The 16,471-nt window shown below is 52.7% G+C and overlaps 1 protein-coding gene across 1 annotated transcript; it reads right to left on the bottom strand.

Moving 5' to 3' along the window:
• Nucleotides 1–1,824: 1,824 nt before the first annotated feature.
• On the bottom strand, nucleotides 1,825–8,314 carry IHH (Indian hedgehog signaling molecule). Its single transcript, XM_002749801.7, has 3 exons — nucleotides 7,546–8,314; nucleotides 4,836–5,097; nucleotides 1,825–3,265 (listed from the first exon to the last, which is right to left on the bottom strand). Exons 1-3 carry the CDS (start codon nucleotides 7,858–7,860, stop codon nucleotides 2,607–2,609), a joined length of 1,236 nt encoding a protein of 411 aa, XP_002749847.3. The 5' UTR covers nucleotides 7,861–8,314; the 3' UTR covers nucleotides 1,825–2,606.
• Between the last annotated feature and the right edge of the window lie 8,157 nt (nucleotides 8,315–16,471).

The raw sequence follows: 16,471 nt of genomic DNA on the forward strand, positions 1-16,471 counted from the left end.
CAGTAAGAGTCTGCCACGGAGAGATGGATCCATTCTAGATGTGTAGACAAAGCATATTTCTCAACCTCAAATGCTGAGTGCAACCTTCCAGAGAGAACCCAAGTTCCCCAAGAGAAAAGCTTGGGGGCAAAAGCAATGAGCCCAAGAGCCCATCTGGAAGGATTCAGATGCTGCTTCTGTCGCTTGCTGGGTAATCTTGGGCAAGTGTGTTAACCTCCCTGTGCCTCTGTGTTCTCTTCTGGAGAGTGGTGGTATTAAATAAAGCATACACCATGTACGGTCATTATGAGCAGTAAGTGGGCTACTGAGTGTAAACGGCTAGAATAAGGCCAAGAAATGGTTAATCATCATCAAATTACAGCAGTACAGCCAGTGGGGCCTTATTTCTCCAGATGACACAGACCCCACAGCAATGGTTTTCTCTGGCATTCTCCTCAATGGATGTGAGGGGTGGGTAAGCTAAGAGTCGTCCCCACCACTTCCAACACAGTCATCTCTAACAGGACAGAGCCTAGGCAGTGGCACACTTCAACAACTGGTTTCCCAAGGTGGGGGAAACCCTAATTTGTAATCTCTGCCAATTTCCACAGTGTTCCATGGTCACTGTGCCATTTATTTATTTATTTATATTTGGAGACAGAGTTTCACGTTTGTTGCCCAGGCTGGAGTACAATGATGCGATCTTGGCTCACTGCAACCTCTGCCTCCTGTTCAAGCGATTCTCCTGCCTCAGCCTCCCGAGTAGCTGGGATTACAGGTGCCCACCAACATGCTCAGCTAATTTTGTATTTTTTTTTTTAGTAGAGATGGGGTTTTGCCATGTTGGTCAGGCTGGTCTCCCAACTCCTGACCTCAGGTGATCCACCCATCTCGGCCTCCCAAAGTGCTGGGATTACAACCTATTTCAACTGACACACAAAACTACCAAAGACTTTGTACCACTGGACCTGGAATCTCAGCTTATCTGTAGTGAGTATAGAAAAACTTGCCTCGGGATGGAGGGATGGAGGGATGGAGGGTAAGTAAAGAAGTGGGGCATGCTGTCTTGGCAGTAAAATGGGCCTCCTCTGGACTAAGCAGTAGCTCTTGAGTGTGGCCTGTGGACCATCTGCCATGTTTGGGGTGTTTGCAAGACTAAGTTCCTGGGGCTTGCACTGGATCTGTTAAAGTGGCATCCTTGAAGTGGGGCCAGGAATCGTCTTCAAACAAGCTTCTGGCTGGTCGCGGTGGCTCATGCCTGTAATCCCAGTACTTTGGGAGGCTGAGGAGGGTGGATCACCAGGAGTTCGAGCCAGCCTGACCAACGTGGAGAAACCATGTCTCTACCAAAAATAGAAAAAATTAACCAGGTGTGGTGGTGCATGCCTGTAAACCCAGCTAAGGTTTGAGAACTGCCAGATTAGGGATCTCTGACCTGTCTGAGAAGTCAGAACAGTCTGCAAGACGAATGTGAATTTTACAGAATCTGTTCATACTGTGGTCCATTACCAACAGGGAAGAGTCAGAAACCCAGGCCCCGTGAGCACAAGGGCATGGTTATAGATGACCATGGACTAGTCACTAGTCTCTCGGGTCCATCCTTGTCTGGGGTAAACTGCGGGGTCAACGTGCAAATGATCTGCCCCATGCAGAGCACAGCTCTCTGTGAGGGCTTTGCAGAGCTACTGGGTGGGAGTGGGCCTGCAGTGAGGGCTGGACCCCTGGAGTTTTTGTCCTTGGAGGAAGGTGAGCCTCTCCAAGGAGGGGAGAATGCCCCAGACACACTCTTTTAGGGCTCCAAACTATCTGTGAATTGTCACCACTCAGCATCCCGGACTCTATGGCTCTAACAACTTAAATAATTTTTATTACAAAAGGAAGGAAAGACTGAAAACATCCCCAGAATTCTCCCACGGGCTTCCCCCTCCGTGCCAATAAATAAGGTGTGGGAGACTGACCGGCGGAGGGGGTGGGGTCATCGTTCAGCAGAAGGGGGAGCTTAGCCTGGGGGGTGGCAAGGACATCCAGTCCAACACCCCCATCCCAGGCACTACAGTCACATTGGCCAGAACACAGAACTCTGCCTGCGGATAGCAACAGTCTCTGGATGTGTCTTGAGGAGTGTGGCTGGGGAGGAAGGTCAGACCTCAGAATGGCTGGGATGGCTGCCCCACCCCTGTGGCCTTCCCAGTTCTGGACAGCATCGGGTCCAGCCAGCTCCATGCTGGCTCCCAGGGAATCTAGCAGCATTGACTGAGGTGCAAGCCCACCCAAGGGGGCCTAAGATAGATGGAACGGGACCTCCCCAAAAGGGGAGGCAGGGTGTGAAAACTTGTAGTGAGAGCAGGCTGAGTTGGGAGTCACCGTGCCAGTCTCAAGGTCTCTAGGATAGAGGGGTCAACAACCACCCCCTCGCCAGCTCAGCTTGCAGCTGTATGACTACACCACAATGGGGGTGGGGGACGTTGGTGTTGCCCAGTCAGGTCTCAATGGTGTATCTCCGTGGCAGAGGAGACGGCAGGAGCCAGTGCCTCCCAGCTCAGGTCCCTTCCAGGACCGGCTCCCTCCTGGCTGAGAGGCTTCTGGACCCCGTACAGCAGTTCCAGGAGGGCAGCAGTGGAGTCCTTTCAGCTCCCTGTCTCGGACATGCCCAGCGGGTGGAAGCTGCCCTCTTCTAGCAGAAGATGCCCCAGGCGGTAGAGCAGCTGGGGGTACCAATGCACACCCTCCCCCGGGGTCCAACTGCCCCACACCAAGCTGTGAAACAGTCTCAGGGGCCAGAATGCCAACTGAGCCAGGTGGTGGTCAGCCACGGCCGCGAAGCAGGATACCACCACGTCCTCTACCACCAGCGTCCCATGCCTTGTGAGGGGGGCATAGGCCCCGAGGGCCACATGTGTAGAGACAGCTGCCACACGGGCAGGCTGCAGGCCTGGCACCCCAGCCACAAGCACGTACTGGCCAGGCTGCACGTGGCTGGCGAATGTGGCCCGGAAGCGGGCTGCTGGCTCTGTGTGATTGTCAGCTGTGAAGAGTAGGTGGGCGGGTGTGAGTGCCAGGCGGCGTGGGGGGTCCTGAGTCTCGATGACCTGGAAGGCTCTCAGCCTGTGGGGCTCACGGTCCAGGAAAATGAGCACATCACTGAAGGTGGGGCTCCCATCCTCCCCCATGGCCAGCACACGGTCTCCCGGCCTCACGGCTGACAAGGCCACACGAGCCCCACTCTCCAGGTGTACCTGGGCTCCGGCAGGGAAGCAGCCGCCCGTCTTGGCTGCGGCTGAGTGCTCTGTGGGAGAAAGAGACATGAAGGTGTTACTGCTGTGCAGCTCGGCCTCCTGGTCACAGAGCCCCTCCCTTGGCCTCCCCAGCCAGCCAGAGCCTCTCTTGATCCCAGAGAACCCCCGTCACCATATCCTGGCTCCTTTCCCCCACTTCCTATGTAGACTTGAACCCACCCTTCACTGCCCTCCATCCCCTCACTCCAATGTGATCTGCCCCTCCTCCCAGTCTAATACTTTGCCAACAAGAGGAGCATACTAGAGCCCCAAGACCCAGTGGGTGAGAAGGAAAGGACTGCGTCATGGAGAGGGGAGGTTGCTTCGCTTCTCCGGGGACTCGATGTTCTGTTATTTCTCACCCCTTGCTCAGACACTCCCCCAAAATTGTTCTCTCGGCCTGACTGCCTGGGTTCTGTAACAGAGCTGGCCGTTTAAGTAGAGGGATGTGAGGGGACCCCATCCAGTGGGGTGAAGGCAGACTCCTGGGCAGCCTTGCAGTGAATGGTTGGGGCAGGAGCAGGCCAGGGGTGAGGACACAGTCACTATCTTCAGTTCATGTGCTGAGTCCCTGTGCAGGGACAGGACACTGTGGCCTTTGCTGGCCAGCTGGAGAAGAGTGTTTGGAGTCAGGAGTAATGAGTGAAAGTGGTTGCCCTGGGCGGGTGTTTGCAGTGAAGGTGGATGGGACTTGAGTAGACACAGTTGGCAGGGGAATTACTGAGCGGAAGGTTCAGGGTGTGGTTGTGGGTCAGGAAAGGGTCAGGAATACCAAAACGTGGGCCTGGGCTGAGTGTGCGGGTCTGTGAGTGCAACTACTACACGTTGCCAGTGTGAAGTGCTGAGCCCACAGTCAGGTGGGGCTAGATGGGAGCCACACAGGAACCATTTGGAGCCTCCATGACTGGGTTCAGTGTAGGTGAAAGGGTGCTGACAAGACTTGAGGGAGGCGTAAGGCCCCAGTGCCTGCCAGTTCTGATCAACAATGCGGCCAATCTGGGAAAATCCATTTTATTGAGTCCACTTTGCTTAGTCTGGCTCTCCTGGCTGGCTTTGCTCCAAAGTGTCCAGCTTCAGGGCACTGGGGGAGAGGCTAGGGACACCCACTCCCCAAGGAGGGCTGACCTGCAGCTGGGTGGTGGTTCTGAGCCTCTGGGCTCCTGGTCGGGCATGTGGGTGTCTGGGCACACCCTGGCCCCTGGTCCCACCACCTGCCTTATTTTGCACCAGGTGAGGTGTGGAAGCCTTGTCTGGCAGCCTGGCTTCCTCCATCTGTGCAGCTTGCTCTGTCTTGCACTTCCTGTGGGAGGCTCTGGACTGTGGACCACTGGGTCAGTATCCAGCAGCCCTGGGGCAGGGCCCTATCTCCCTAGGCTCCTGCCATGACGCTACCAGGTGCGGGATGAGCAGGCAGTCACGGTCAGGAGCAGCCACGGGGAGCGCTGCTGATGTCCTCTTCCCCCCATCCCTGCCTCCATCCCGGTGGAGGGGGGGGGTGGCCTCTTCACCTTTTCGGCACTACGCCTCCCGCCCACGCCCTGCGGCCCCTGCCCTGGGCCCAGCTCCCTGGCGGCGGCTCACCGGACTTGACGGAGCAATGCACGTGGGCCTTTGACTCGTAATACACCCAGTCAAAGCCGGCCTCCACTGCCAAGCGCGCCAGCAGTCCATACTTATTGCGGTCTCGGTCTGAAGTGGTGATGTCCACCGCACGGCCCTCGTAATGCAGGGACTCCTCTGAGTGGTGGCCGTCCTCGTCCCAGCCCTCGGTCACCCGCAGCTTCACCCCGGGCCACTGGTTCATCACCGAGATAGCCAACGAGTTCAGGCGGTCCTTGCAGCGCTGGGAGAGGAATGTGCAGAAATCAGCGTGCAGGCAGAGCCAGCTGAGGCGCAGGTGGAGGCCAGCCTCGCCCAGAACTCTCCTGCCACACCCACGGGAGCTGGAAGCCCGGGAGGGTGCTGTCCATCTTCCTTAGGAACAGAGGGCCCTGGAGTGCTCCCTCTCTAGCATACAGCCGCCCCCGGGGATCTGGACCTTGAGGCGGCACCACAAATCTGGAGGAGGCATGGAGGCAAGCGCCCTGGCGGCGCCTTCTCTGGTAGGTGGAGGTCCCCTCCCTCCTGTGCTGTCTTCAGCTCCGGGTATCCATCCCTCCACAGACAGGACCACACACTGCAGCCCGGACCCTCTGTGTCTCCAAGGCAGGAGGGCCAGCCAGCGGCGGGGAGGGAGGAGTGACCGAGAAGCTGACTGCCTGCGGCGGGCCTGCGAGGCATGCAAGGCCCGAGGTGCCCAGTAGGTGTCACCGCAGTCTCAGGGATGAGGCCTGGGGACGACCGGCTCTGGAGGCGCGGCAGGTGCAGAGATCCGCCGCAGCTGGGGGGGGGGGGGGGGCCGGTTTATTGGAGGGGGATCGCCGGCCTGCCTGTGCCTCCAGCGCCACAAAGGATTCCCGCCAGGACTCATGATCCCAAACCGGCCCGCACCCCAGCTGGAGATGATAGCGCCCGGGAACCAGAAACCAGTGAACTAGCTCCAGGGCCCCCCAATGAGGGGCCACATGCAGCGTCTTCTTCTGCAAGGCGCAAAAGGGGTTGACAATCTCAAACCCTCAGCACCTCTGCAAGGGTGCCCCATCCCTATACCGGAAGGAACTCCATAAACCAAGCTCCTGATCTCAGGGAGCCAGATCCACCATCCACCTCACATGGAGTTGGGGTAGAGCCGGCCCTGCGGGAAAGATGAAATGGCCATCCTTGGTTGCTGCCTCCCAGTGTGCCTGGGTCCTGAGAACCCAAGGGACTGTGCAGCTGACTAAGAAGGAGAAGCTGGGGCTGGGTCCTTGGCCTAAGGGGAGAAGCCCTTCCACCAGTCCTTGACTCCGAGATTCGGGGCGCCAACAAGTGTGGGCAGCCCAAGTCTCAACCTCCCCCCACCCTGCAGAGTCCGGGCCCCACAGACCCTTGGACTCAGCCTCCCAGGAGCCAATAGCAGCTACAACCCAGGGCCCCGCGGGTCCTCCCTGGTGCACAGCCTGGCTGGGGGTGCTTACTGCCCGGGGAGGGAGCTCTGCTTTCTCCCTCATAGTCCCTGTCTTCAGGCTTCTGGCCCCCCACCTATGTCCGCCTGCAGCCCTGGCTCCCCGCCTCTCTCCCTCACTGCCACCGCCCCCCACCCCCCTGCCCCGCTCTCGGGTCCAGAGCCCGGGCGTGCGCTGTCAATGATTGCCCAGCCTGTGGCCCGGATCCTTATCTGCATTCCTCGGCGCCCGGCCCGGCCCGGCCACCAGCCAACCTTCGCCCCGACACCGGACGGCCAGCTCCGGCGCCAGGGTGCATGCTGAGGGCCCTGAGTCTAGCTGCTCTTCCCAATGGATCTAGAAAGCCAGGGGCCAGCTTTCAGGGGGAAGCCTCAGGAGACCCGGGAGGAAGCGGGTACAGGTCTCTCCCCTCCCAAACCTGGCTGCAGGGAAGGAAGTTTGCACCTCTGAGCTTAAGTGGAGCGCAGGTCTTGCTCCCAGCATGCAGGGACTAGCATCAGCCCTGTTTCCTACCTCCCACGGCATCTCAGCTCCTCTCTTCCACCCCTTCCCGTCCCCACCACCAAGCGCAGGAATCCCCTAAGCTCAGTCCCACAGCATCAAGGCCCCAATAACCCACCCTTCCACCGCAGTAGCACCCCTCAGCTCTCCAAACAGACACGTGGGCTCGCTGGGCGGGTTCCCTTTCCCACCTCCGCCTCCCCATTCAACTCTTCCTCGCTGTTCTTAGTCCCAGACCCAGCTGGGACGCTGCTCCTGGAGTGGGTAGCGCGCAGAACCAAGAGCGCAAAGGGAGGAAAGGCCGTGGTGCCCTACGCACCCAGAGAGTCTGCGTCAGGGGTGCCGAAAGGTTTCAAAAGGAAAGGGGCACAGCTGTGCAGAAGGTTAGGCAGGGAGGGACTCCGTGGGTCCCAGAGGCGCAGGAGGCAGCCGGGTAGGCGTACCTCCGGGTGCCGCGTCTGGCTGAGCTGCCACTACTCTGGGGCAGAGCAGCAGCCGCCAACCTGCTGGGCTCTGGGGCTTGGCAGCGCGGAGCTCTTCCAGCAGTCTCCGCCGGGCTTGGGGGCCGACACTCCTGCCCGGACCCCTGGCCAGCCCATTTTGGGCAGGAGGCCGCGGGGCTTGGCGAGAAGGGCAGGTGCCAGGGGGCGTGCCAGGCAGTTGAGAAAAGGTGCCAGGGGGCGGGTAGGGCCGGGCAGGTGGCGGTGCTTCGGCGGCGGCGCGCTGGTAGGGTGGATCGCGCTCACCTGGGTCATGAGGCGGTCGGCGCCTGTATTCTCTTCGTCCTTGAAGATGATGTCTGGATTGTAATTGGGGGTGAGCTCCTTGAAGCGCTCGGAGCTGCGCGCGATCTTGCCTTCATAGCGCCCGCTGGCCCCCAGGGTCTTCTCGGGCACGTTGGGGCTGAACTGCTTGTAGGCGAGCGGCACGAGTTTGCGCGGCGGTCGTCGGCGGCTGCCCACCACCCGGCCCGGCCCGCAGCCCCATGCCGCCGGCACCACCAGCAGCAGCAGCAGGAGCAGGCAGAAGCGCAGTCGGGGCCGGAGCCGGGCGAGAGACATGGCCGGGGAGCCCGGGGGAGCGGCGGGCGAGGGCTCCTGGTGGGCTGATGCGTAGGCGCGTCGACGGGAGCTCTGCGGGGGCTCAGGCGTACGGGTGGCTCCGGGGGGCTCCAAGGGGGGGCGCCATGGGCGGCGCGGTGCGGCCAGGGCCGGCGGGACTCAAGTGCGGGGCGGGGGCCCGGGGCCCGAGCTGGTGGCGGCGCGCTGTCCCCCTCGGCGCCTCGACTCTGAGCTGCCGGGCTTGCCGGCCGCCAATAAATAGGCCGGCCCGTTTGTTTTGGCAACGCGGCGGCGGCGGGGGGCGGCGGGTGGCGGGGCTGCGGGCCGCCGGGCTGGGCTGGGCTGGCCGGGCCGGCGGGCTGCAGGGCCCCGCGGTTAGCACCCCGGCCCGGCGGTCACGCGGCTCGGGCAGAGCGGGAGCTGCTGCCGTCTGCGGCGCAGCCCGGGGCCGAGTGAGAGGGGAAATGGAAGAGATCCGGGCTCGGGCCCCGCGCAGACCGCACCCTACCCATGTCCCTGCCTCCTGTGCGCTCAACAGCGAACCTGCAGCAAGGGCAGCACAGCCTCCTCCCCCTCGGGCGGGCGGCCCCGGCACTAGCCAGCCCTCGTCCCGCTCGCGCCTCCGCCGCGCATCCGCCCGCCTGCTGCCCTCTGCGCCCCCTGCGCTGCCCGAGTTTGCCCTCCCCGCCTGGACGCGCCGCACCCCGCCCTGGCCTCGCCTACCGGCTCCTCGCGGCTCTGGGGTGCCCCGCCAGGCTCAAACCTCCCGGACAGGACCTGCCACCCCCACGGAGACCGCAACCCACGGCGCGGCCGGACGCGAGGGGCGGGGGGCAGTGGCCGGACCGCACAGCCGCCTACGGTGTCCCCTGCGGGGAAGCCAACCCAAAAGGCAGGAGGCCGCTCATAACCTGGTCCCCACCCTGGCCAGGCGACGCGCCCTCTCTGCTTGGTGGAGCTGGGTTCTGTATCAACCCGGTGCACATCCCACAGCCTGCCTGTCGGTGTCAAACTGGGGGTGGGGAGTCAAATAGGGGTTTTAAGTTGGAAACACTGCTAAAACCAACAATAAGAAGTTGCAAAGGGGTAGGTCAATATAGAGAAGAGTAGCTAAAATGGTGGCATCAAGCAGAATACCAAGGAACCCAGACTGACCATATTAAAAAGGGGCAGCAAAGATCTCAGTAAGGGAGGCTTGCCATGAATGCCCAAATCGTGCAAAGCCACCAGAACTGCTAAATAATTACTTGTGTAATAAGTACTCTACATTACACATTTAAAAGAGCAGAGAATATGTAGAAGCAACTAGGGACGTGAACAAGTGTTATGTGTTTCAATATAACATTCAGGAAAGCTGAATGAATTAGGATCCCTTGTGCCAAAACAAGTAAAAGCAAGTGTGTTAAAAGCAAACAAACAACATCACCACCACACCACTAAACTACATGATTTGACTGTAGTATGTTCTACAAATCCAATAAAGGTAGAAATGAAAAGATGAGACATAAAAAGGCTTAAAAATTCTCACTCCAATTCTATTAATAGAATAGGTATCATTTTATTGTACTTACATTCCTGAACATGGGAGTTACTAGATACTATTATACTAAGTGTTCTACTTGCATTATCTAATTTAAACTCACAATGGCCAAAGGAGCTATTACTGTGCACATTTTACAAATGAAGATATTGAAGTTCAGAGGAGATAAGCAACATGCACATGGCTGGGAAGCAGGGATTGAAGCCCATGGCTCTGGCCCAGCCCGTTTTCGCCTCTGCAGGTGCATGGGTCCCTCTGTGCCGGACAAAGCCACACAGCTCCTCCTGGGTTTGGGGCTGAAGCAGCTGTTCACAGATTTACTCACACTCTCTGGATCAGTTTTATGTATGTATGTATGTATGAGACAGAGTCTCGATCTGTCGCCAGGCTGGAGTGGCACGATCTTGGCTCACTGCAACCTCTGCCTCCCAGGTTCAAGTGATTCTCCTGCCTCAGCCTCCCAAGTAGCTGGGACTACAGGCACACGCCCCCACACCCGGTTAATTTTTGTATTTTTAGTAGAGACAGTGTTTCACCATGCTGGCCAGGATGGTCTCTTATTTCCTGACCTTGTGATCCGTCCACCTCAGCCTCCCAAAGTGCTGGGATTACAGGTGTGAGCCACGTGCCCGCCCTCTGGATCAGTTTTATAAACACAAACTCAGGATTAGATGAGACTCAAGAGAGTGCTTACTCCAAGCGCTTAATATTACAGAAACTGAGGCCCACAGTAGGAAATTTAGGATTGCTCCACCAGGAGTGGAGTGGTGCCTGCAACGTGGAAACAACGGATCGCCTCCTTTCCTCCCCTTTGCCTGAACCTTCTCCCTGCCCCCCATGTTCTTTCTTGCATTAGCATTCAGATTCTATGTTTCCTAGTCAGTGATGAATGTTGCTTCTTTTCCCTGTAAGCTTTCTAAGTGGTTTAACTTGTATTTTCCAGGGCTCAAGAACTATCTCTGCAATATTCTCCATCCCCTTTCCCTCCTGCCCTTCTACCTCAGATTTCTGGAGGAGGGTCAGTACCTCTCACAAACCAGACAAACAGAGGCTCTCTGTTTTTATGGAGCTCCATGAAAGAAAATTCCATAAGCTTCTGTGGTCACCTATTCCAGTGTTTAATAATAATCTTCTAGAGAAGTTTCGCCTTAAATTGAATCTTTCTCCCTCCCTCTCTAATGCAAATTCAACTCCTTCCCTCTTTTTCTGGCCTTGGGGATTAGGGCTATTATCCTGCTGATTATCCTTCATGCATTGTCTTGAAGAGTTGTTAAATTACTTTCAATCTTCTTTTCTCCAAGTAAAAGACAATTTCTTTAAGTTCTCTCAGAGGTTCTAATTTATAACCATTTATTAGCTTTTCCATTCTTCTTCTCCTTTCTCCTCTCGTAGACTGTGATTCTAACCTATTGAATACACATCTGGTAAATATCTGATCCGTGTCAAATAAGTACTTAAGTGCTGCCATAGCTTGGCATGAGGCATGCAGAGCCACCTTGTTGGTTGTAACTGGGCTTCACTAAGACCAGACCTTCCTCTGCCAGGCTAACTTAGGAGCAGCGATAAGGGTGTGTGCTGGAGAAGCAGAGGGAGACCAGCGTGTATCAAGTCTTTTCTCTCTGCCAGGTGCTTTACGCAGTTAGTAAAATCTCCACAATAATCCTCTGTGCATGACCTTATTCTCATTTTACAAATCTGTAACTCCAAGATCTAAAAGGCAAGCAACTTGCCTGAGGTCCCACAGCTAACATTTTCACTCCAAAGCTATATACTCTTTTCTCAGGACACAATGGCACTCGAAGATCTGAATCTCAGATTTGGGTCAACATCAGTCCAACCTCCTTCAGAGCAGAGGAAGGGCAGAGACTGGGAGCACCATAATTTCTACAGCAGTGACCTGGAGCACTTTTAAATCCAACCTGGGGCCTCGGTGCCCAGATAATTTCTTGGCTGCCTATGTTCTTAGCTGTTCAGTAGATGCAGAGTGGCCTTTAAAAGGGGCTAGTAGTCCCTTACACCTATCAAACGAAGCCTGGTTCTTTTTCTGATCATTGCCAGCCTCTGCCAGCAGCATTAAAATTGAACGGAGGCAGAGTATGCTGCTCTGGAAGCTCCGATGGCCTACGGCGTGGGACATGTGACCCCATTATCAGGAGAGAGCTGCAGCGACAGAGCCTCATTGGGACACCTCGCATCTGTGTCCTGGGCCTGCTGGTAAAATCACTTTCTTCTCTCGCCTTTAGATCTCTTCTCTTCCTCAATCAGCTCTATTTTGAAGAGAACAAGTTATCCATGGCTTTGCATAATGATTAAGTTTTTGTTTAGCAAAGTGAAAGTTAAAAAAATTAGGTTGGAAACAGAGGGAAATATATAATAGATATCTACTTAGTATACTACCATTTTTAGTCGATCTTAATTTAACACTATGTAGTACAAATATAGTGTACTTATATTATACACATGGTATTATATAGCATATCTTCACATCCACATACATACTGCATAGGTCCATACATCTATAGTCAACTAGTATTTTTTCTCCTAATCCTGCCACTTGACCAGATCAATCCAGCTCTAAATCCAAGGGTGGTAAGCCACAACCAGACACGTTTCAGGAATGCAATTAGTCCAACGTTCTCCAGTTGCTGAGTGCACAGCAACCCCGGCTCAGTAGAAACGGTAGACCCAGAGGTGGCAGATCTGTGCCTCAACACTGTCTTTGCTACCTTCTACCTGTGTGACCTTAGACAAGTCTCTGAACTTCCATTTTCTCATCTATAAAATAAAAATAACAGCACATACTTCATAGAGTTGTTGAAAGGGTTAAAAAAATATAAGCTTTAAAGTACAAATGTTACATATAATTCACTTTTATCCTCTACTGAGCTCACTTAGGGGTAGCAGCAGTTCTCTGATTCCTATTACTCATCTAGGGGAAATACATAAGGAGGCTCATGTGTGGTGCCTCAAGACAGCAGTGGTGATTAGGAGACCCTACATCTTTCTATTAGGGAGTATTTACCTGGACACAGTAGTGTAACAGGCACATAAGAACACAATGCAAACAGAAAAACACAAGATAGCATTGTCCTCGAGAAATTTACTATTTAACCTTAAAGATAAATCATGAAAATAAAAGACAATTACAAAGCCACAAATGCTACTCATAAATGAATACAGAGTAGTGCATTATAAACTAGATAGGTTAGCAGATTAGGTGAATTTGGTGTAGGAGAATATGGAATTAAGAGGTGATTGGCCTGGGGTTAGACCTCTTGGATAAAATCAGTCCTGAAGGAGGAAAGGGAATGACTGAAAAGAACGAAGAGGATGCTCATGAAAGGGGCGTGGTCCAAGCAAAGATGATGACCCTAGTAATGATGAAGAGCCAACTTAGATGATCTAGGAAAGAGAGGAAACCCTAATATCATCTCATACAACCTTCACAAAAACCTTACGAAGTTCACGCTGTTATCTTAATTTTACAAATGAGAAAAGTCAGGTTCGGAGCTTTTCCAATAGGGAGCTGGAGTTGGAATCCAGGCCTTCACTGACTGCACAGTAAGTTTCTTGCTGAGTGATTCCCAGGGAAAGCATGCTGGGTTATCGACCTCTGTTCAAGACAATCATTTCCTTCCTAAATCAAAGGAAGTTTTTCCTCCTTCTAGGGCTTTTAACACCTCATACTTTATTTGACTCACCACTCCCCAATGGGATGGTGTCACTCTGACTTCTACTGTTTTTTGAAAAGGTAAGCAATGCCACCGAATTTGGCCCCATATGCAGAAATAAAAGCATACCTGTCTTTCAACCCTCTGATCAGTCCAGGTCACATTTGAAGATCCAACTAGAGCCACTCAAAATTAACAATGCTTTGAAAGCTGACTGTTGATTAGAAATGGGAATGTCAAGTTACCTTTGCTCAAACAATAAGCTCATTACCTGGTACTTCAGAGAGAGTCAGGCATTAAAGACCTTGCTTTGATGACTTTTAAAAGCTAGGAAAAGACGGAATTAGTTACAGAGTGTTTTTGCCTCAAGTCAGAGATGAAAGATTCTGGGAAACTCTTATCTTATAGAAAGACATTTACAGATAGACAGGCATATAGGCTGAGTGTGGTGGCTCATGCCTGTAATCCCAGCACTTTGGGAGGCCGAAGCCAGAGGATCACTTGAGGTTAGGAGTTCAAGACCAGCCTGGCCAACCTGGCAAAACTCCTTCTCTACTGAAAATACAAAAATTAGCTGTGCATGGTGGTGCATGCCTATAATCCCTGCTATTCAGGTGGCTGAGGCACAAGGATGGCTTGAACCCAGGCAGCAGATGTTTTAGTGAGCCAAAATCATACCACGGCATTCCAGCCTGGGCGACAGAGCAAGACTGTCTCACAAAAACAAACAAACAAAAAGAGGAACATAAAAAAGTACATATAAATATATTTCTGTGCATGGATTATAACATATTGACTAACGAATGGCCACCATGCCCAGCCTTTATTTCCACTCCAGTCTCTATTTGAGAAAAAATGAGTTGCTTAGTAGAAAATCTTAGAGTAACACTAGTTCAGTGAATGCTCAATAATACTCAAGCGATTCCCTGGCGTGAGTGTCAGCCTTCTGTAAGTGGGCTTGCAGTAGTCTACCCACCTCTCTCACCTGGTCTCTAGGTAGAGATGGCACCCTAAGGATGCTGGGGATCTGTAGCCAAACAAAGCAAGAAAGTATAAAATCAATTGCTTTTTAGTAACTTGTATTCTTAGTCTCTGCAAAATGGCAAGTTTATTCTATTATGATTATAGCTAACAAAAGGGGATTCAACACTCACTCCCTCCCTACAACAGGGTGCCTCAAACAAAACAGACTTCATTCATATCCACGAATTTCTAAAACCACCCCAAGATACCGCTGGTGTGAACACGGATGTCTTCTTATGTGTGTGATAATCTTTCTTCATTTATTCACTCAACAAAAAAATTTTTTTGAGAACCACTAAGTGCCAGACACTGTTCTAGGTGCTTGAAATGTGAGAGGACAAAAAAAACAAAACAAAACAAAATCCCTGTCCTCATGGAGCTTCATTCTAGTAAAGATGGGGAGATAGACAATTACAAACAAACATAAGAATAAATAACTGGCCAGGCACCGTGGCTCACACCTGTAATCCCAGCATTTTGGGAGGCTGAGGCAGGCAGATTACCTAAGGTCAGGAGTTCCAGACCAGCCTGGTCAACATGGTGAAACGTCGTCTGTACTAAAAATGCAAAAATTAACCAGGCATGGTGGCGTGTGCCTGTAATCCCAGCTATTCGAACGGCTGAGGCACCAGAATTGCTTGAACCAGGGAGGCAGAGGTTGCAGTGAGCCAAGATCACACCATTGCATGCCAGCCTGGGTGACAGAGCAAGATTCTGTCTCTCAATAAATAAATAAATAGGCCAGGAGCAGTGGCTCACACCTGTAATCCCAGCACTTTGGGAGGCTGAGGTAGGTAGATCACCTGAGGTCAGGTTGAGACCTCAGCAAACATGGTGGAACCCCATCTCTACTAAAAATACAAAAATTAGCCAAGCATGGTGGCACATGCCTGTAATCCCAGCTACTTGGGAGGCTGAGGCAGGAGAATCACTTGAACTCGGCAGGTGGGAGTTTCAGCAAACTGGTATCACACCGCTGCACTCCAACCTGGGTGACAGAGTGAGACTTCGTCTCAAAAAATAAAACAAAATAATACAGTTGCTTCTCAATTTACAATAGGGTTGTGTCCCACTGAATCCACTATAAATTGACAATATCCTAAGTCGAGAACGCACTTAATACACCTAACCTATCAAATGTCATAGCATAGCCTAGCCTACCTTAAACATGCTCAGAACACTCACGTTAACCTACAGTTGGGTGAAATCATCTAACACAAAGCCTGTGCGAAACAGAATGATTATATGGGCACTCAAAGTATGACTTCTACTGAATGCAGATGGCTTTGCACCATCATCAAGTCAAAAAATTTAAGTTGAACCATTGTACATTGGGGATCATCTGTAATAATAATAATGTGTTAGAAGGGAATAAGAAAGGACTATGAGCAAAACACCACATTCTAAGCACCTAAAACAGGGTGAAAGGATTGGGGTACAGCCAGCTTGCGGCAGGAGGGGGATGCAAGGTCAGAAGGCAGATTCCTCCGTTAAGTAGAGTGGTTAATGTAGGTCTCATTGAGAAGGTGCGAGTTGAACAAAGACCTGAAAGAGGTGAAGGTTTTGACCAAGCAGATGACCTAGGGGAAGAGTTTCTAGGCAGACAGAACTGTGGCATGTCAAGGAAATAGTGAGGAGGCCATTGTAACTAAAGAAAACAAAGCCAGGTGGGAGGGTCGGGGGAGAGGAGGATGGAGTGAGTGAGCTTAACTTTCTACTTTCTGATCACGAGGATGTTTTTCAAACTTTTCATAAAGCTCAGAGTGAAGATAATTTACCCTTTAAATAAATTAATGTATTGACGTGTAAATAGACACAACATAATTAAGTAAAAGTAGGTAACAAAACAGTATTTACATATAGAATTCTTTTAAACTTTAAAAAAGGAGAGGGAGGGAGAGAGAGAGAGAGAGAGAGAGAGAGAGAGAGAGAGAGAGAGAGAGAGAGAATGAGAGAGAGAGACCTTGTCATGATTCTCACTTTCTCCTTTGTACAATTGAAATTTTTTTAATTTTTATTTATTTATTTATTTATTGAGATGGAGTCTCTGTCACCTGGCTGGAGTGCAGTGGCAGGATCTTAGCTCACTGCAACCTCCACCTCCTGGGTTCAAGTGATTCTCCTGCCTCAGCCTCCCCAGTAGCTGCGACTACAGGTGCATACCACCATGCCCAGTTAATTTTTGTATTTTTATTAGCGATGGGGTTTCACCATGTTGGCCGGGATGGTCTCAATCTCTTCACCTCGTGTGTGATCTGCCTGCCTCGGCCTCCCAAAGTGCTGGGATTACAGGTGTGAGCCACCTCACCTGGCTCCCATACTTGAAAAACTTGGGAGGAATGCTGGGTGTGGAGGCAATGACCTATAGTCCCAGTTA

The sequence above is a fragment of the Callithrix jacchus genome, chromosome 6 (assembly GCF_049354715.1).
Source record: "Callithrix jacchus isolate 240 chromosome 6, calJac240_pri, whole genome shotgun sequence".
Lineage (NCBI taxonomy): Eukaryota > Metazoa > Chordata > Mammalia > Primates > Cebidae > Callithrix > Callithrix jacchus.